Source organism: Mastacembelus armatus, chromosome 6, assembly GCF_900324485.2.
Source record: "Mastacembelus armatus chromosome 6, fMasArm1.2, whole genome shotgun sequence".
In the NCBI taxonomy this organism is placed as follows: domain Eukaryota; kingdom Metazoa; phylum Chordata; class Actinopteri; order Synbranchiformes; family Mastacembelidae; genus Mastacembelus; species Mastacembelus armatus.
In genome coordinates this window covers 16514151-16534558 of record NC_046638.1, presented here as the reverse complement: position 1 = coordinate 16534558, position 20408 = coordinate 16514151, and the positions used below count along the sequence as shown (strand labels likewise).

At 38.8% G+C, this 20408-nt stretch overlaps 3 protein-coding genes and 1 long non-coding RNA gene across 6 annotated transcripts in view; 1 reads left to right on the top strand and 3 right to left on the bottom strand.

Annotated features, from left to right (window-relative positions):
* The window catches only part of nlrc5 (NLR family, CARD domain containing 5), a 30282-nt gene extending 29485 nt beyond the window's left edge, over nucleotides 1-797 (bottom strand). For both annotated transcript variants that reach the window (XM_026310449.1, XM_026310450.1), the window contains exon 1: nucleotides 696-797. The gene's annotated coding sequence lies outside the window, so the exon portion shown is untranslated. The remainder of the gene's footprint in view (nucleotides 1-695) is intronic.
* LOC113132425 (uncharacterized) lies at nucleotides 383-8704 on the top strand. Its single transcript, XR_003295896.1, has 3 exons — nucleotides 383-574; nucleotides 1926-2027; nucleotides 8571-8704. It is a non-coding gene; the product is annotated as an uncharacterized LOC113132425 (long non-coding RNA).
* On the bottom strand, nucleotides 4357-12602 carry syt19 (synaptotagmin XIX). 2 transcript variants are annotated; one of them, XM_026310454.1, is made up of 9 exons: nucleotides 12464-12602; nucleotides 10726-10960; nucleotides 10545-10618; nucleotides 9565-9681; nucleotides 8555-8740; nucleotides 8242-8391; nucleotides 8023-8142; nucleotides 5935-6046; nucleotides 4357-5857 (listed from the first exon to the last, which is right to left on the bottom strand). In XM_026310454.1, the coding sequence occupies exons 2-9, from the start codon at nucleotides 10925-10927 to the stop codon at nucleotides 5550-5552; spliced, it is 1269 nt and encodes a 422-aa protein (XP_026166239.1). In that variant the 5' UTR covers nucleotides 10928-10960; nucleotides 12464-12602; the 3' UTR covers nucleotides 4357-5549. The 2 variants fall into 2 exon arrangements, with proteins under 2 accessions (XP_026166239.1, XP_026166238.1); XM_026310453.1 differs by lacking the exon at nucleotides 12464-12602 and adding an exon at nucleotides 11166-12050.
* Nucleotides 12603-13232: 630 nt separating this feature from the next.
* On the bottom strand, nucleotides 13233-19336 carry LOC113132424 (C-factor-like). The gene is made up of 6 exons (XM_026310455.1): nucleotides 19094-19336; nucleotides 18821-18872; nucleotides 16476-16663; nucleotides 14462-14632; nucleotides 14024-14134; nucleotides 13233-13715 (listed from the first exon to the last, which is right to left on the bottom strand). Exons 1-6 carry the CDS (start codon nucleotides 19244-19246, stop codon nucleotides 13602-13604), a joined length of 789 nt encoding a protein of 262 aa, XP_026166240.1. The 5' UTR covers nucleotides 19247-19336; the 3' UTR covers nucleotides 13233-13601.
* Nucleotides 19337-20408: the final 1072 nt, after the last annotated feature.

Sequence of the window (20408 nt, the reverse complement as noted above, 5' to 3'; positions counted from 1 at the left end):
CAACAGGCAAACATGGACACAGATCCAATAAACACTCACACAGTCAGTTTCAACTGAGGGAAAAATATGAACTGCGCAAGTATGTACAGTAACAGGAAGCCACCCACAGCTGTTGTTAGTCCACAAAAAAAAAAAAAGTAAACATTAAGCCTCCACATCCAGAACTCAGTGACAACTAACATCACTTGACAACAGTTTGCAAATTCAGTGCAATGTAATAGACCGGTTGGTGTCACATGCAGGCAGCACACCCCTCTTTGTTAAGTTCCTGAGGAACCTCTTCAGTGGGTTAGTGGACATGTTAGCTTTGAACAAGTGGCATCAACTTGAAGTAAGAAGTAAAACGTATGGAAGGTGCAATGAAAGTTTAATTTACCTTAATTACAGAAAAGAAAAAGACACTGAAACCACGCGCACTGGTTTCACTTCGTGATTTCTGTTTTGTCCATCCAATAAGGTTCCCATGTTTGTTCTGTACAAGTACACGCGCAAGGAAAACTCCATGAGGGGAGAAGCTGCGTTTTCTCTCGCTGTCGTTCAGTCTCTCCCGACATGACCCGACAGGTCATTCAAGGTAACGCGCAGCGCAGTTTGCGGTTTCTTTAATCTGCTGCCGCACAAAAGTGGCTTTTCAGATAGGCTGCCCTAAATAACACAAAATGAATCCCGGACTGAAACATAAAACAAGCACTTACCAACAAAAGCCGCGACAGACCGCATCTTGGCAGCCAGAGGAGCTATTGCATTTAAACAAAACCGAGGAGGGAGACTGCATTTTTGGTTTCGCTTTTACGCAGCAACGCGTTTAGTTTCGTTTTCAAGAAACTCCTCACACAAACAAATGCGATCAGTTCTTATGGCTGAACAACAGAGAGATACTCTGTCATTTCAATTAGCGATATATTGACATGTATATACTGATTTCTGTTATTAATAAAACAGGGTTTCTCACATTATGAGCAGTCAGTTAGAGTTAGATCCTAAGGCTCGGGAGTAGTTCCTAGAGAAAGTAAGTGATCCATAGGCGCAGACCTGGGGCAGCTGGATGGAGAACAATAGTGAGGCTAATTACTATGAAGATGAAGTGGTGGGAGAAGTACTGAAATCCTTTACTGTAGTAAAAGTATAAACACCTGCATTCAAAAATAAAACTACAGTATTAGCATTAATAAGTATTAGCAGTAGTAAGAGTACTCAATGGCATATCTTATGTACTTTATATTTTTGGATCATATTTATTGTTTTAATGTACTTTAATGTTGCAGCTGGTAGAGGTGGAGTTAATGTTAACTAATATATTTGCTTATGACATGAGTTACTGTACATACTGCTGGGTAGCTTGTGAATTTACTACTTAGCATCAATAAAGTTTTATGACTATACTGTATTTTTATATATCTGACTCTAAAAAGCGACTGGTATAAAATGAATGTAATGGAGTAAAAGTATGATATTTTCCTGCATTAAAGTCAAAGTATGAAGTAAGAAAATAGAAATAATCAAGTGCAGATACTTCAAAACTGTACTTCACAGTACTTGAAGTAAATGGCCAGGGTCTGAGTTGGGCCTTGCCCAAGGCACGTCACGGTGAGGATTCAGGGAAAGATGATGGTGGAGTCTTACTCCACCATCACCAGACCCCTACCCCCCACCACCCAGGACACTCTCCGGGCTTCCATACACTAGGCTCCTCCTACTCTTTTTTTAGTTGTTTTTGTTCATGTTGGGATTTTTCCACTCTTTGGTTAATGATGATTATAGGGGTCGCTGGGGGATAAGATTATTGCAGCCAATCCCTTGCCTATGGTAATAGCAAAACTGTGGGAAATGACAACTCTTCTCGTTTTGTAAGTCGGAAATGATTTGTATAAGAGAGAAATCTTGTCAAACATTAGAAAGACTAACAATTTTGTTGTTCCCAACAGGGTAAATTCATCAGAATCCATTTTGGCACAGCTGGATAAGTGGCTAGTGATGATATGTATGAGCTGGAGAAGGATGAGAACCGTGCTGACATTGAGTCCCAGGTAAAAAAAAAACTAAAATAAAAATAAAAATCGAATTTTAATTTAATCTGACAAGTTGCTGTCAGTAAAAGGTGATTTGAAATGAATCATGTATTTGTATGTTTGGTTGTTTTTAAAAACTAGATGCAGCTGAGAAATGACACTGGCTGATCAGCTGTTGCGATTCATGCACTATGAACATTGCTGTTTCTCATGGAGCAACTTTCGTGCTCCATGAGAAACAGCAGCTACACATAGCAGCAGGAGACCATCCACAATTTAAATAACCATAACTCAACTGTATTTACAGCTGAGCTTGTTACAAATCCCAACCATGTATTTATGATCATTGTTAAATTAAAAAAGCTAATTTTCATATTAAAATATTTACCTTTTGTAGATGTTAAGACAGGCTATGTGTGAAATATGAAAGCTTTAGCAGCATCTAGTGGTGAGATTACAGAATGCAGCCTTCAAGAGCACTGTCACACTTCACCCACATGGGAGGCCATCGTCTTTAAAAACACAATGCAGTGGTCTTGTTTGGTTTGTCCGTTCTACTACTCTATATTATATTCTACTGTACTCTATGTCATTCTGCTAATAGATTGAATAGTATAATGTTTTGTTCTTACTGTACTGTAACAAATGTTGTATATAACACTGCAAATGATCACACAAATATCACATAATACATTATCACAAAAAACACTGAAGTTTAAAAGATTAAATACAGTTTTGACCAGCTTTACAATTCATTCTTTTTTACAATTCTAGTGAAATATTCCTATTTTCCTCATTAACATTTTACATTATGCACAGACTATAAAAGCATATTTCACTAGATATGCAATTAAAAATCAATTGCGGAAAAAAAGCACAAAGAATATGACTTAGAGCTGCATTTATGTAAAAGTAAAGTGCAGGTGGCACTAACTTTGCAAACATGGTCTGTAAATGTAAAAACTGCGCGTATTATGCTTTCCTTTAAACATGCTGTCTGTCAGCTGCAGATGACTGAGCAGTCACTTGGCTTAAAGTCAGTCGACCCCTAAAATCTGGCTATTGGGAACCTCCAAACAAAACTGTAAAATCAGAAAAACACAAATGTTATTCAATTCTGAATTTTCAATTCAGACATGTAACAATTCATCATGCTAGTGTGATCAAAGTATTAAACACAACAAAACAAAAAAATGATAGTTAGCATAACACGGTAGTGTTTAGTCAGTTACAGTCATGATGCCCACATTCATGTTACAGTCATTGAATTAGCTTTAGAAAATTATTAGGTTGACAGTTAATTCTTGTAATAAATAATGATAACCAAACTGAAGACATGAAAATATTAAGATAAGATAACTTCTTACTTGTGAAATGTGCTCTGCTGCTTGGTTTTGGCATTGCTTCATTTAGAGTAGTCTGGTGTTGACGTGGCCACAACAGGCCAGACTGACCATTCCAAGATGGCGGCTTACCTACTTGCAGAGAGCACACAAGCCTGACAACAATTTTCATTTCATCCTGGCCTGTCATCATTTTTAGACATGGAATTAATGCCAGTCAGCTACACCTGCTGATTGGCCTTTTAACCAGAAACAACAAACAATCAACTTATTGTGGAAAAGCAGTTTGTGTATACCTCCTTATTGATGTTGCATCGGCTCATTGTGGACCCAAGGCTGAATAAACCTGGTTCCCTGCTGCTGTGGGAGGGGGGCTGAGTTCGGGTCCTGGGAACAGTTGGGAAGCAGGCTCCTGAGAAGAGGCCTTGTTTTGCCTACTTTGGTGAACCCTACTCCATCTGCCTTTCTCCTTAAGCTTAACAAACACATAAGGCCTTGGGGGGGGCAGTTGGACAGAGGGGGTTGATGGGCAGGATGGCCCTAGAGTGGTTCTGTCCTCTGCCTGCCCTCTGGAATATCTGTCCGACAATTTTAAATGCATATTAGAGGAGGGCATGGGGAGTTGTGTGGTGGTATCATCAACATCGCTTGGAAATGCAACTCTTTCGGCTCAACAAAGCATCCAGATCCTCAATACTGTATACCAAGCAGCTGGACAGGACAGGTTAAAAAACAAACAAACAAACAAACAAACAAAAAAAACTTTATCCCAGCTGTGTTGACCTTTATAGGAGCCGCCAATCACTTCTGACCACTCCTTGAACTGACAAAGTAATTAGCTTACTCATCTTTTCAATTTTCCCAAAGTCTTACCCTCATATTCAGAGAGAAATATCAGCATTTAACCCCTTAGTGTCCTCACTAAGTAAAAAGCAATGAAAAAACATGTCTATGCATTTTAATGAGGCAAAAATAATCAATTAAAAACAATCATTTTTGGGAATTCATTTTCACCTTTTTAACAAGAATGAGCAGAACAATAAAAGGTTAACAACCACTTTAAATAAACTACTTTCTCAAGTATGTTGTAAAACATATTTAACACTCATTCACAGCAAATCGCTGTATTTACTGTACATTCATAGTTGTTGTTATATAAGGATTTAATCATGTAGAATGTTAAAGTTTAAAGCTAGTGCAAACAAACACAGACCTCAGAGATACATGTAACAGTAACAAACCATTTACAGTGGCACCAAAAAGTATGTGAAGACCTGAAATCAACTGGTTTTCTGCATTAATTTGCCATAAAATCTGATATGATCATCTGTGTCAACAATAGACGAACACAACCTGTTTACGCTGACAAACAATTTTAATTTCTTGTGTCTTCATTGAAAACACCAATTAAATATTCACAGTGCTGGAGGGAAAAGCACTTCAAGGGTGCAAGATGTCTGGTGTGAACGGCTCTGACTTCAACTCCAAAAGGCCCCTTTTCTTTTCCTGAAGTCATTCTGTGGTGGATTTACTTTGATGTTTAGGGTCATTTTTCTGCTGCATCACCAAACTTTTAAGCTTCAGCTGGCAGACAGCCACCCTGACATCACCCTTTAGGATATTTTGGTAAATTTGGGAATTCATCAAGCAGTGAAGCAAATCATGCTGCTCACTCCACTGCTCCACCTGCTCTAAACCACACTTCCAAACTTATTTCATTAACTGGACTCCAGGGGTGAAAACTACCGAGTCCCATTAGCTTTTGTTGAAGTAATTATTCTATATGTTCACCTATTTTTTCCTCCTGAACTGCAGGTGTGTTTGTTGTGGTTTAGGTGAAAACCAGATCACATGTTTTGGCAAATTCATAAAATCAGTGAATTCCAAGGGGTTCACATGCTTTTTCCTTGCTGCTATATTTATTTATTGTATGAGTACAATAAGTGAAAAACTCCAAAAGTCTGATCTCAGAACTCTTATTTAAGAGACTGGGATCGGTGTGATGTGAGTTATGTAGGCTGGGTAACTTCATCTTTCACTTGGGTCACTACACTGTCCTGACTGGAATGTGCATTTCTTTGTAGCATCATGGAGACAGAAGAGAAAGGAGTCCAGGTTTGTACCAGATGTTTAGTTAAATGTAAGCAGGTACATGCATCCAAAAAGTGCAGGAGAAGGGAGATTAATGGTCCAATGCTCACAGCAGCAGGCCATGCCACTGTGCTATTGGCTGGCGAACCGAGTGCATCATCAAGCTCCAGTGCTTGTCTTCGGAACTCTTCTCCTTTGTTATAGTAAACTGTCCAATCATGTACTTAGCTGATTTCTTAGTCTTATAAATCTCATACACAGAAACCATAATTTTACACTGTTCCAGAGGAAACTCTGGCAGGGAAAACATAAGGACCTCATTGAAGACAGTCACATGGCACCGGGCAACGGCGGAGGTTTTCTGGTACCTCAACTTACACTGGTTGCACTGCACACTGATCCTGGCATACAGGGCTGCACAATACAGACAGTATCTATTAGAAACAGTTGGATATACTGTATGCATTTTCATGAAGGGGTGTGCTAATTACCTGCATCAGAGCGTACGCCAGTGAGGATCGTTCTGATCTTTAACAGACCAACCTCAAGCCTCTGGGAGGTGGGGAGTAACTTTAATGAAAGTAGCACCTCTCCTACAAGATCCTGTCCAGAAAGTAGGATGATAAATACTTCAACACAAACAGTCATTTAAATATAATGTAGAAATATGATGAGATTGCTCTCCATAAATGACAGCAAGAAAATATACTACACACAAAAATACAGCTCAGGGGGAAAGATTGGCTCATTATCCTGTTGTGAAAGCCAGTGTCTTTTGAGTTGCACTTCCTAACTGACTGCAGGACAGAAATATCCATAGTTTGCATATTCTAGTGGAGTCCATCCTTTTTGCTTTCATTCTTCTCTCCATGCAGTGTTTCCTGTTCCACTGGCAGTTACACAACGCTAAATTATATTTTCAACTCCTTCTCTAGCCATTGGCTGCATGTTCTTTTCATCAAATATTGAAAACAGCTCTATTTAACACCGCGAGTCTACAGCACTCCTTTGCAGCATGACTACAGTCTGTTCAGGTGTTGCTTTGCATACTTGGAGTAGACATTTAAATGAAGTTGTAGATATGGTTTCCTTCTTAATGCTCTTCTGTATTTGTGCATCAGTGGTGCCTGCTGTAATGGTGCATCACTGTACCTGTATCAGCTCAACCTTCCTGTAAGCCCTGTGTAGTTAGGTGGAGGCTTTGCTTTGCCTTTCTGTTGAGTAGTTGTGCAGTTGTATCTGACCAATTTCTTGGTCTTATGGATATTATATTGCTTTACACAGTTCGTCTTAGCTGTTATTTGTTAATGTGTTTTCAAACAATGGAAAGTTCAAGCTGGAAGAACTTTTCATTCACTGGTGACAACTTTTCGGAGAAAAAAAAGTATTTACTCACTTTGAGTCTTTACCTCTCTCTTTCTTAAATGAAATTATTTGTTGTTATGAACCCTTCTCTCTGCTTTTACTTGACATCCCTGAAGAGTCTATTTGTGGATTGTGCCAATCTTAGTTCTCCTTCATACAGAACCATTAGGATCCATTTTTAAGAAACACGCTATTTGCTTCCATTGTTTTGCCTACATGATATTAATGATATTCACACTTCTTGTCCCTTGAAAGTCAAGAGATTAGACCAGAAGCATTGACAGACGGCCTGGCAGAGGTTAAAGACTGAATGACTTCAGATGTTTAATTTAAATGAAAATAAAATGGAGATTATATTCTTTGGACCAAATACAACTGGCGAGCCTTTTACTCAGGGTTTAGAGAACCATTTCTAAAATCAGCCAATAAAAAAATTGGCTGTTATATTAGATAGTGAATATACTATAGATAGTTAATTTAATTCTATGTCAGACTGAGCTTTTTTCAAAATTTTTATCTAGGGGAGAGCTTTTCCTTGAAATGATCTTGAAAAGACTGTCCACTCTGATACTTGCTAAATCATCTCCAAGTTGTCAAAAACTCTGCTGCTTGTTTTTTTTTTTTTTTACTTTACTTTACATTGTGCTGCTCCTAGTGGCCTGTTTGGTTCAGGCCTTATTGTGATAAGGCATTTGGCTCAGTTCAAATGTTCTTCTAGTCTATACTTTTAGTATGTTGTATTTACTTGCTCATTATATCACACAGCAATTTGGTCAACTGTCTTTGCTGTGTAAAGAAAGTGATATTGACATTGCTGAGGCTAATTAAATAATGAAGTTTTTACAAGTAGTAAGGTGCCAAACTATTGCAGGTCACAATGTGTTTTTTCAGCTTTAAAAACTAACTGTGTAAGAACATCTGAAATTCATCTGGTCACTTTTATTCTTTCTCTGCTACAGGGGTAGTTTTTCTTTTCTTTTCCCGTTAAGAATTAACATAATATGGAATTTATCCAGCGTTCCTCAATGTTTTGGAGACAAAAGTATATTAAGGAATAAAGATTTAATATTTATTAAAATTGAATTGCCATACTGTACTGTTCTCATTAAAGTGTTGCTCAATTCATGACTGCTCATGACTGGTCATTTGTGTGTTTGGATACATAGTGGAAGAGACAAACGTTTCTGTGTGTGTGCACATACACACTGTCCTACCTTCTGGGGTATTTGCAGATCCTCATGTAACTCCACAGGGTAGGAGGTGTTGAGCTGGTCTGGAGAAACCCTCACCTCTCCTAACACTTCATCTCTGGAGAATTTATCGAAATCCCTCACCTGAGACACACACAGATTACATGACACACAGTTTTTCTTCACTTTGATCTTCTTTCAAACCAAAAATAATTGACTATTTATTTAAGAGTGCTGGAGGACCTCCATTCTGAGGATGATGTGATGAAGGTCCTTTTCCTTTTGCAGACAATAGATGAACTGGTCGCCAAATAAAGGGTTACAGCTGCCTTTCACAATGCGAGTCTGCCACTCTTGCAGAACTGCCCACAGGGCAGGTGGTGTCCCTTCACCCTATGAGGGTCACAGCAATCATTTCTTTATATAGTACAGAGACAATGCTCCAAGAATTTTAATGAAAAATTGAAGTCAGTTTATACATTATTTTTGCATGAGGAACATGTAACAATAAAATATGTCACCTGACAAGTAGTAAAAGCAGCTAAAACAAAATTACCTCCTTGTCCCTACAGCTTTCCACTTCCCCCCTCTTTGATCCTGTCCACATGAGTCGTATCTTGACAAATGGCTTAAGGCTGTGGGTCGGGCTGTTCTTCACAAGCCCCTCCACCTGCAAGATGGTGAGCATCAAACGGGACTGCTGCTGGTCGTGGTAGATGGATAAACGCAGCGATCCATTAACCTGGTACAAGAGCACATGTTAAGCAAAATGCTGATGGTGATATTGCTGGAATACATGCAATGCATATTTTCTCTCAGTGGTTAATCTCTGGTAATTTCTTACAAATGGATAAAATGAGAATTTAAACATTACAGTTAAAATATGTCAGAAGTTAGATGTCTAGAATAAGAAGCTGTCTGCATTTAAAAACTAATTCTAAATCACATATAACGTATGTGTATATGTGTATATTTCATGTATTGTGCAGATCAATATGCTGCTGTATGGATACCTGTAGGCTGTGAAATCAAATTCATGACCAAATACCTGATAAACATATACTTTGGCTGTACTTCATGTTTAATGATAATTAGCAAATGACAGCATACTCTACTAACACACTAAAATTGATACCATGAAATCTGTATATATTAGCTGCTAAATATCAGCCTCTGGGAGAATATTACAATTTAGCTGAACCACCATGTAGGTCACAGAGCAGGTTTGTTTGAGTGCTAATAAAAAGAACAACAAATACTCACAATAGACGTTTAATGTGTTAAATCTATTCTATAGCCCCTGAGTAAAATACAGGTGCACAGTTTATTCAATCTAGTATCTACGTTAGATGAAGAGAACAAAAGAAGATTGTTATGTAAACTGGATTACTACGGAGCCAGAACAGTTACAGCTGACAGACAGCTGACAACATTTGGCACTGAAAACAAAATGGGAACTGAAAAATAAAATATTGGGATTGAATTACTTGTGCTAAAAAAAAAAAAAAACTTTCATAGTTTAACTGTTACCATTCTGGCTCATATATTACACAGTAATGCTACTACCTTTTCAATGTTTGCCTGCACTGCCATGTCTCCATCTGCCTGGCTGGATTCTGAGAGAAACGAGGCCTGAGAAAGACAGCGGCTGAGCCTGCAATCCTCTGTGCTGACATCCTCCACCTGGGGAAAGAAGCATACACACACATACAATACACACGCTAATTATTTTAGTGCTGCAGCACCTCCAGCTTATTTGACTTGTAACAAATCCCAACTCTCCTTTATTTGAACATGCTGATTAATCTTTATTTAAACAGACAATGTTGCCTTTTTGTGCTTGGACAAAATAACAGCAATACTCAATTCAATACAACGTAGTATTTAACACTAACTTGACATTAAGTTTTGGCAGATAGCTGGTATTGTAGCATTATGTTGAAAAGTGTTCCCATCATTTTGTCCACCAATAAATGTACCCTGCTTTTAACCTGAAGGGAACATCTGTTGCAGTTTTACACATGTCTACTGATCCATTAGTCACCTGTTAGTGAGGAAAGACTATCCAAATAAAATGTGACCTAGTTCTCAAATACATCTGGCATTTAGAAAGGCATAACATCAACACAAAAACCTCACCCAGTCTACTATGTGCACAAAACCAACTTGACACCTGCCTCAGACTGAATAGAAGTGTAGTTAAACATATGCATGTTGACACAGAAATTTTTAAAAACTTTTTTTAAGGTTCTTCTTTTAGATTTTAAATTCCTTTAAAATATCTTGTACTGAAACACACCCTGAGTATCAAACATTTTATGGAAGAGCCCCATGACCATATGATACCTTTCATGATTAACCTGCTGTTATAAATGAGGCACAGTAATAGGGAGCTCAGAGCAATGCAGATAGTATAGAACCACTTCAAATACTATAAATAAAAGTGTAGTTACAAGTTGAAAACAACTGCACTGGTTTGAAACTGAATGTGTTTCCTTCCAAATTCTTAACTACCTTCCCTCCAGATTTTACCTCCAGGCTTTTACCTTAGTACTGGGTGCTGCTGAGTAGTTTCCTGTTGTTCCTGACCTCTCACTTAAGCACAGCAGATCACTGTTCACTGCAGTGGAAAACAGAAAAGAATGCATCCAATCAATTCCTTGTCAAACACCCAGAATCATCAATATCAACAGCACCAGTTGCTACTTTGTTTTAATCCCTACTCACCTGCATCTTGCCCAGTGTCTGTGGTATATGTCTGCGTGCAGCACATGAAAGTCTGCCAGGCCAAAATGCCCAAGGCCAGCAGCAGGAGAGTGACCGACATCCCCAGGATGCAGTACTTGACCATGTCTGAGAACGGCATCCACAGCTCTCCAGCTGCTGATAGCAGCCCTACTGGAGCTGGGTAGACCATTAGGATCACCATGACTCTCTACCTCCATGTGGCTTAAATCTATATCTGTAATAGAGAACCATAGTCCATGTGAGCACTATATGGTTTGGGGGTGGCTTTATGTACTCCAGCAGCCACATTGGATATCAAAAACACATGATTTCTTTTTATCACTTAACTACATTAGTTTATCACTATTATTAGGAGCAGGAGAGAATAAGCACTAAAGCATGAGCCAGCAGATTACCATGGCCACTAAAGCTGCACTTACATTCATACTACATGGCATCACTTTCCTCTCAAGGCAACTTAACTCCAACTGGTGATGGCAAACAACCTGCCTGACTGAAAACCTTTAATATCAAAGAGGTGACACAAACATACACAGATTATGCTCCTATCTACGAACAGCTCCTGTTGCAGAGCAGGAACGAACAAGACATAAATGATGGTGCTCTAGACTTTTCTGGATACACTGCTGTTATATGTGAATATATGTGAAGTGATGATTAGTTATTGTAGCTTATTTACATAGACCCTAAAAAAGTGTTGCTTGCCTCTCTGCTTCATATATTTCTAAACTCAACATCTTTCAGTGTTGGACTGTTGCTGTGAGAAAACAAATACATTAAGGATGTCGGCGAAGGATCTGGGGAACTGTCAAAGGCATTTTTCATGACATTTGACATTTCACAGACAACAGAAATAAACATGTATTCAAAGACACTGTGGTTAGAAAAAGAACCAGGCACACTGGGAAACAATCAAAGTACACCATAGATGACTGCCAAATACAAACACAGTACATTGTTGTGGACTTTTTTCACAGAAGACATTTTGACAAATCCTACAAGTGTAGGATAAAACTAAAGGATGACTGAGGCCTGTTAAAGTGCACGGTGGAATAGAGTCATTAAGTAATGCCTGTGCTTTAAGGCCTGCTGAGAAGATTAGGCACTGGGTGGCTGTTGATTAGTGCCAACCATTTTCAAGAAGACAAAAAAAAAAACTTTGTAAAATATCATTTTGTTAATTCAGTGAAAAATCTAGTGCATTTCTAAATCTACGGCCTGTTTAAAATGTTGAACATTCAGATTTTTTTCTGTAGCTCCTTACAGAGTTACATACCTATATGCATATTGCAGAGCACAGACATGCACACACAGTGGATACCTACTCTGTGCAAGCTACAGAGGATCAGGTCAAAACGTTCTTGTTCTTTCAAATTTCTGAAACATACTTTAACAGTCTGATTATTGTTGAGGTGAAGAAAACTGGACCAACTGTACCTACAGAGACACTTGTCTGCTGTCAGAAATGGTTTAATGAAATGGTACTTGCTCTGTTCAATGTATGTTAAATAATGAAAAGCCTACAAAATAACATAAGTACAGTTACATTCATACATTCATATTAAAAAAAATTTTTTTGGCATAAACAATTCAGGTATTGTAGATCGTTTTACAAATACCCTAAAATCCTTACTGAAAATACTGGTACACAGAAATTTGTCACTAGCCTGCAGACCTCGTGTTTCCACTTCAGTTATGAGCTGACAAGCATATTTACCTGTAGTAAGTAAAACTGCTCATCTTTATCTTCAGGAATGCATATGTCATTCTGTGCTATAAATCCATGCTGTGAGCTCTTAAATTTCACAGAAAACTAAAGACATGTAGGAGAAATTCATATAACAGTTACTCTTGTTTTTGACACTAAGCAAACTACCTCTGCCTCTTGTCTGTCTCGCTGTATACACACACCCAGCACATGATGTCCCACACAGCTTACTGGGAAAACTGGTTTAGATTTAAACGACATTCTGGGAGCTTACCATGGCCTGATCCAGCTCTCGTCCTCCTAACGCCTGCTTGCCAAATATTCAGGTCAGAAGACTTCTACAAACAAAATGTGCAACTTCTCTCAGATCATTGCACTGTTGAACCATGCGTCTGTCCACGGGTATTGTATGAACAACTGCTGAAGCACTGAATCCTGCCTCAACTGTCCTGTTTCTCTGCGATATACCACAGTCAACATGAACTGCACTAATTGTTAAACTCCACAAGTTCATTAGCTGTTAACTGTACTTTGCATGGAGGTTAGATACATTTGACATATCAGCTCTGCTTTTCATGTAACGTAACCAAAGCAGCTATAGCTACAGCTGCTGTAAACTGATAACACACACTTTACTCTTCCCAACTCTAACTGCCTGAAATGTCTCAGAAACACAATCATGTCTTCAAATGACATTTGTTGTTAGGGTTTTTCACCGTTGTCACTATCTTGGAGGTGTTGGAGTTTTTCCTACTACAAACTCTCCTACTACAAGATGTGCTCATTGACATTTCACCTTTTATTACTGTTTTATAACAATGATGCTGAAGCCACAGCTCCACAGTAAGAGCATCTAAAATAAATCATCTAGAGTAATCACACTAGCAATGTCAACTAATCACACAAACATGGACAATACAGAAGAAAAATCAGTAACAATGGATTTACATTAGGTTTTGCTCTTTGAACCTCCTGAGATTAATCTTTTTAATATTGCTCTCCTATGTTAAGGTATAACTAGGTGAAATATTAAAGATTTCCTCTGGCAGACAGAGACAAGAATGAGGTCCAATTGATTGATTACATAGCACTTAGGATAAGTTGACAGGGCTCATAATCATCCTGCTGATTACTGTGATGATCAGGATCACCAGGGCAGCACCTCCCCTGTATAGTTGAGAAAAGACCCATGATCCTTTTCAGTAAGTCCACCAATGACAGACAAGGTGGCAGTGATGCTCTCCTCTGTACTCAGATCACCCTGAAAAGAGACGGAGGACAAAAAAAAAAAAAAAAAAAAACTTAGGTGAGTTTTAAAATTGTGAGAAATTAGTATAAAAAAAAACTTAAGTCGAAACCCTTAAGGTGAAAAAAAACTTTTTGGGAGTCTAAAGAACTATTTAACTTCACAAAAAGTAAAGGTGATACAATAGATCAAATTAATTTGAAAAATAAGTCAAAACTTGAGTCACATGCATCATCTTCCCTCAGACTTTAATATGCTTTAATCACAGCTTGCACTTTTATGAACGATTGTGGCAGAGTTAGTCAGACTAGGCCTTTCCTCACCTCTGACCCCCCCATGTCGGTGCGGACCCAGCCAGGGTGTATAGCCATACAAAGAATTCCATCAGGCTTTAGGTCTGCAGCCATACAGCGACTCATCATGTTGAGGGCACTCTGAGAAAACAAGTAAAAACAATTTACCTCGCAGCGTAATGCAAAGCCCAACCCACTACAGTACAGTTTAACCTAACAGCTGATCACCATGGACTCTGAAAGGTTTAGATGATATTTTCCCTCACATTTTTCCAAAACCCTTCCACTGTTGCATAAGAAGTTATGACTTCATTGATTAATTCACACATGCATTGCCCAACCCATTCAAACAAATCTGAGACCCCTTTCTGTAGCAATTTAAAGTAGTTAACCCACGTTACACGCCTCAAAGATCTACCCTGATTACCCGCCTGAACCCATCAAGCCAAAGTTTTCTTCCCAGGGTACCTTGGATGCCCTGTAGGGGTAATATTTGTATTTGTCAACATTTTTCCAGCTGTGTGCCACCGAGCCCATCATAGAGGATATGTTGATAACAGCTGCCCTGTGGATGCCCATTGTAGCTGAGCCATCTGCTCCTCCCCTGGACGCAGCTTGTTTTAAAAGAGGCAGGAAGGCCTGGCAGGGGCAGAAACAAAGAAAAGAAAAAGCACAGCAGTTGAGACTGAAATCATTTACAGGTTTTCAGCAGAGGTGGCAATGTGAGTGTAGAAGTACAGATACTTGTTTGAAAAACGACTGGTAAAAGTAGAAGTACTGACTCAACTCTTTTACTCAAGTAAAAGTACAAAAGTAGAGGGTCTGAAATGTACTTAAGTAAAAAAGTGTTTTTTGCCATCAGTGATACACAATACATCTTTTGATAACCGAAAGTTCAACACACACAAAAAAAGGGAAATTCTTTTATTAACAACCTGCACAGTGCTGGTACAGGGAACAAAACCCATTCACCTTGAATCATTCATAGATGGGGAATGTCTTGCTTTTCTGAATCTGCTGCATCATCATCAGATTCAGCAATACTCCCTGGATCCATTTCTTCCTCCATGTCGCACTGCAAGTTTTCTCGCTATCATAACCTCTACACTTACTCGAATCCCTCTCTAGTTAGTTATGTCTTTTATCCAGTGTCGTCATCCACAGAGGTTAAAAAAGTAACGAGTAATGTAAGGAGTGGAAAGTGTAGATATTTGTGTTTAAATGTAGGGAGTAAAAGTAAAAAGTCGGCAGAAAAATAAATATTCAAGTAAAGTACAGATACCTGAAAAATCTAAAGTACAGTGACGAAGTATTTGTACTTCATTACTTCCCACCACTGGTTTTCAGTAACCATAATCAGTACATTAAAAAGAAAAGGGTAAGTCCAAGTACAGACAAAAACATTTTCTTAATTTTCTTACTTAATCTTGATGCTCAGACAAAGTCTGAAGCATGCCCAGTCAGCTGACTGTGTATCTGTAACGTTAGTGTTGCCCTCTGCTGGCAGACTTTTCTCATGTCAAGGGTTTTAATGCAGAGATTCCTCAATATTACAAAGATTTTATTATTTGACATGAACTATGTAACACTGGTTGTCTTTAAGCACATACAGCATCTTATCAATACTCATTAATACAAATGCTAAAAGGCACATAGGTATAATCTTTTTTTTTTAAATAACATTTTATTATGATTTTATACTGAAGACCTAAACTGGATATGCAGTTTCTGGGCATATTTAATGTGAATTACTGCTACAACTAACAATTACTTTAATAACAAATTCAACTAATGTACTTGAACCCTGCAAAGCAAAATTTTAAATAAAGTCCTTAATTATCAGAAGAGATCTCAGGTGCTGTGTGGCCTTACAGTTACAGACATTGTCCTTCAGCTGGTACCCTATGTGTCAGCAAGCATCTGCCATGATGTGTTTGATCAGAGTCTGAATTTCTACTAGGTCAGGGTGCTGCTCTGTAGTCCCCCTCTGCACACTTTTAATTCAAGATTTATGTAATAATAAATCATGATTTCTCAGCAGGGCAGCATGGTGGATTAGTGGTTAGCACTGTTACCTCACAGCATGACTGGCTCCTGTTTCAAAACCCAACAGGAAACTTTGTGTGTGGAATTTACATGTTCTCATTGTGGGTTTTCTCCAGGTACTCTGGTTTCCTCCCACAGTCCAAAAACATGTATGTCAGGTTGATTGGTGACTCTAAATTGCCCATAGGAGTGAGTGTGAGTGTGTGAGGTTGTTTGTCTCTATGTGGCCCTGTGATGGACTGGTGACCTGTCCAGGGTGTAGCCCTGCCTTTCACCCAAAGAGAGCTGGGATAGACTCCAGCAGATCCCTGTGACCCTGGTTAGGAATAAGTGGGTATAGATGATGGATGGATTTTTCAGCAAAACTTTCTTTGTATCTAGCCGAGCCGCTACACCCAAGTCAACAAGAACAACAAAGTCTCACTACAAACTCTACCTTGGTGATCATGACAGGAGCCACAGTGTTGGTGCGATAGTTTTCAATCATCATCTCTGGAGTTACAGTATGAAAGTCTGCCAACACATTGACCCCTCCATTGTTGATCAAGCAGTTGAGACCATCTTCTTTTACCAACTGGGCCACGGCCTCCACAGCCTTGTCTATGCTCTCCTGGCTCACTACATCTGGAAGAGAAACACATCAACATGCAAATCATTAAAATATAGAGAAAATAAATAAATGAAGCAAGCAATGCTTCCAGACTAATTGGAAGTATCAAACATGGTAAACAAAACAGTGTATATATTGTAAGTTTTTCTTTGTAGATGATTATATATGTCTGAATAACATCAATAATGGATAACTGACCATCCATCAAATAACCAGAGAAACATAATTAACTCACATCAGTAACATACCTGTGGAGGCAGAACAGTGACAGCTGAACTTTAGCACTGACACTAACAACAGGCACTTAAAACAAAATTGGAGCTAAAAAAATATTTGCAGTTTTGGCATGGAGGCTCTGAGGGGCAGGGCAAAGAAGAGCATGATTACTGCATATTCAGTAGCACCTGCACAGCAGGGAGAGACATCTGACTCCATACTCTGCCCTCTCTTACTCAGCTCTCTCATTACCACAGACCTCAGGTAAATGGCTTTAAGAGCTCAGCTGCAGCTCCTAAACCACAGGTCAGTCTGTCTCTGTCCTGTCTCTGTCCTAATAGAGCAAGTGCTAAAGTTCACATATTGCTAGGGTTTCGCTAGGTATCTAGTTAGCTAAGCTGGAGTTAATGGTTAAGTATCCTGTCCTGTCAAAGATGCCCTGTCTTCTGAAAATTTAAATAGGCTTGTATTTTTGAGTAATTGGTTCAGTGCAAAGACACAGAAATACTGGGGACAGCCCATGTACCGTATGTTATGGTAGTTTTTTCTTCTAGTTCAGCAGAATACAACCGAAGAGGAAAGCGAACGTTACAGTTCACAATTACAGTGTGAGATAATTTAAGTGTTAAAGATCCAGTGAATGAACTTTGACCAATGTGCTTGTTGCACAGTGGGTCTGTTTGTTCATCATCTATTTTACCTTTCAGTTGTAAACGCTGACACTACATTGTCAGAGTTTCCCGTTACATTTAATTTAATATGTCCATCTGTTTGATGGGCCTGAGTTTGACAGCTTATGCTTTGAGCATATTTTTTAACATGCACAGATGCAACATTATTCCGGAAACCTTTCTGTATAGTGTCACCAGAATAAACAGATTTGTATAAAGCAGCATATATTTCTACGTTCTTATCTTGATAAGCAAAGTAAACACTTGAAAATATGCTTTTAATGGTACATTTATACCAAAAAAATATGTGATTAATTTGCGATTAACTACAGATTAACTATAGACAATCATGGTTAAATATTTTAAATCGACTGATAGCCCTAGTATTAATGCAAAATATGTGACAACCTCAACATCAAAGTTAATGCTCAGGGTGTCGATCCTAGTGTCAACTTGCTCCAGTGAACCTCTGTCAAAGCCAATAAAACATTACTATGCTGGTTAAAAGTTAACATTAACTTCATACCAGCCCAATTCTGTGTGGTAGAAAAAACTGGATAAAAACAGACTTGCTGTTTGGGAACTGCAGCTGAATTCATGCTGGTCTATGGTCAAGTTAGGTAGTGAGCAAGATGGTGAGCCCATTTATCACTTAATGGAACCACACTACCGTTAGTAAGTACACTTTAGTTAATATAATGGCATTTCTCCTACTCAAATTTGTATTTTCACTAATCAGAATGGTGCTTTTCATTTTCCCTCTTTGCATGTAAGTGACTGCTTAGATTCCAAGGAAGGCATCGGCATAACCTCAGATTTCCACAATAACATTCTTACTAGGAGATGCTGTATTTGACAATGTTTACAGCAAGGTAGAGTAAGATGCGAAGCTTGAGCCATGTTGCTTGTTCATTAATACGCAATATATATTATGTAGTAACCACATCCCTTAGCCCCACCCCTCAGAGCCCTCGCCTCCACCACAAAACAGTAATTGAAAACTAGGACAAAAAAAAAAAAAAAAAAAATCACTGACAACTGAAAACCAAAGTTGTCACTAAAATTAAAAAACACCTCAGCATTAAAAGAAAAGACGAATTTTTAGTATTCATACTTTTCAATGTTTTTTTTTTTCTTTTCAGCACAAATGCTTCAATGCTAAAGTTTTTTTTTATTTTTATTTTTCAGTTAAACTGTCACTGTTCTGGCTCCATACATCACTAACATACAGGCCTGTGTGACCTTTATTAGTCTACAAACACACCGATCGCTGCTCTATCTTACCCAAAGTGGTTATGTGGATGTTGGGATACTTCTGCGCCACTTCCTGAAGTTTCTGTAAGTCAGAAACACACAGTGTGTGTCAATGTTGCTTCATAAATGTGGAGTAACAATGAACAACGGTGACAGTCCGCTATGGTCTGGTGCTGCTGCTGCACCCTGCACCTTGTTCCTCTAAACCAACGAGTTTCAATCACTACAGGCGGTGCAGCTACAAGACGGTTCACTTCAGGAAAAAACTGTCTGTCCGTAGGTTTAGTTTAGACCCAACGTTACCTGCGCGGCCGCGGGGTTTCTGGCTGTGGCGATAATCTTGCCCGGAGAAAAAGCTCCACTCGCCAGCGTTTCGACCATCTGCAGCCCGAGCCCACGGTTGGCTCCTGTTATCAGCACAGAGCCGCAGTTTCTGAAGCCCAGAGCCCCGTTCATCGTTAATGTCCCCGTTCACACTGGACTCAGCTGCCACTCGGTGGCTGAGGTTGCTTTACGACACACGCGGCTCTTCTGGCTCTTCTCCCCCTCCCCCCTACTTCTTCTTCTTCTTCTCCCCTTCCTCCTTCTTCTTCTCCCCCGCCCCTGGAATTTCACCTTTGTTTTACATTATTAACAGAGCTAAAATATAACCCTAACGGCATTAGTGTATTACTAATGTGTTCTCTCACTGTGTATCATAGTTTTATGAATGCCATCTCTCCCTGGAGAAGTAGCTTTTGTATTAATTGAAACATTATCTAGCCATTTAATTTTGTTACTATTTTCATAATTGTATAGTTTTCTTATGCTCCTGAGCTAGTATCTTTTTCTAAGAACTTCATCTGGGGCGTGTACAATGATCAACCAATAATATTTGAGCCAGACTCCGACCCAGAGCGGCTGTACCTGCCTTTCACCCAGAGAGAGCTGGGATAGGCTCCAGCAGATCCATGTGAACCTGGTTAAGCAATAAGCGGGTATAGATAATGATTGGATGCCTTTTAATGCACTGGTACAACTTTTACCAAGATTGATTGAAAATGGAACACAGTGAGCAAAGTATCGTTACATGAGCAGTTGAAAGAACTGATGATGCTGAAAGATTTCAAGAAGCGATTTTTGTTGGTTTAGATCAGGGGTATTCAACTAAAATTTAAAGAGGTCCAGTTAGAGAAGATTTCTTGAAGCAAAGGTCCGGAAGACCATAATGTCTAACTAGTTAGTGTGATATGTATTTAAGTAGCCCAGTAGTTTTATCAACATCTGCATGTAATCAATACCTGACTGTCAAATCAAATGAATTCAGTACAATTCAAAAACTTTCTGACAATATTTATTGTCCTGTAACACACAACTGAACATATCTGTATGGCTGTAGATATGTATAATGTTCTCTCATTAACTAAGTTCTCTCTCTTTCTCCGTCTCACTTTACAGTTTCTCTCCCTTTGTTTTCTACATGTATCGCTCTTTCTTTTTCTTTGTACTGTCTTTTCATGCAGTGTTGCCAACTCGTCAGTAAGGAAAGTAGCTATTGGCTGTCCTAGAAGTCGCTAGAAGTCGCTGAATGACGTCATGGCGTAATTTGCATAATGTCCATGGCACATGCTGTAATTGT

Excerpts from the sequence above, each read along its gene's own strand:
- LOC113132424 (XM_026310455.1), bottom strand. The coding sequence starts at position 19,246 with ATGAACGGGGCTCTGGGCTTCAGAAACTGCGGCTCTGTGCTGATAACA. Across the intron at positions 14,633-16,475 it reads CTCCTGTCATGATCACCAAG|GCCTTCCTGCCTCTTTTAAA; the intron begins GTAGAGTTTGTA and ends TGCCCCTGCCAG. Across the intron at positions 14,135-14,461 it reads ACCCCTACAGGGCATCCAAG|AGTGCCCTCAACATGATGAG; the intron begins GTACCCTGGGAA and ends TTGTTTTCTCAG.
- syt19 (XM_026310454.1), bottom strand. The coding sequence starts at position 10,927 with ATGGTGATCCTAATGGTCTACCCAGCTCCAGTAGGGCTGCTATCAGCA. Across the intron at positions 8,741-9,564 it reads TGCAGGCAAACATTGAAAAG|GTTAATGGATCGCTGCGTTT; the intron begins GTAGTAGCATTA and ends CTCTTGTACCAG. Across the intron at positions 8,392-8,554 it reads AAAGCTGTAGGGACAAGGAG|GGTGAAGGGACACCACCTGC; the intron begins GTAATTTTGTTT and ends TGACCCTCATAG.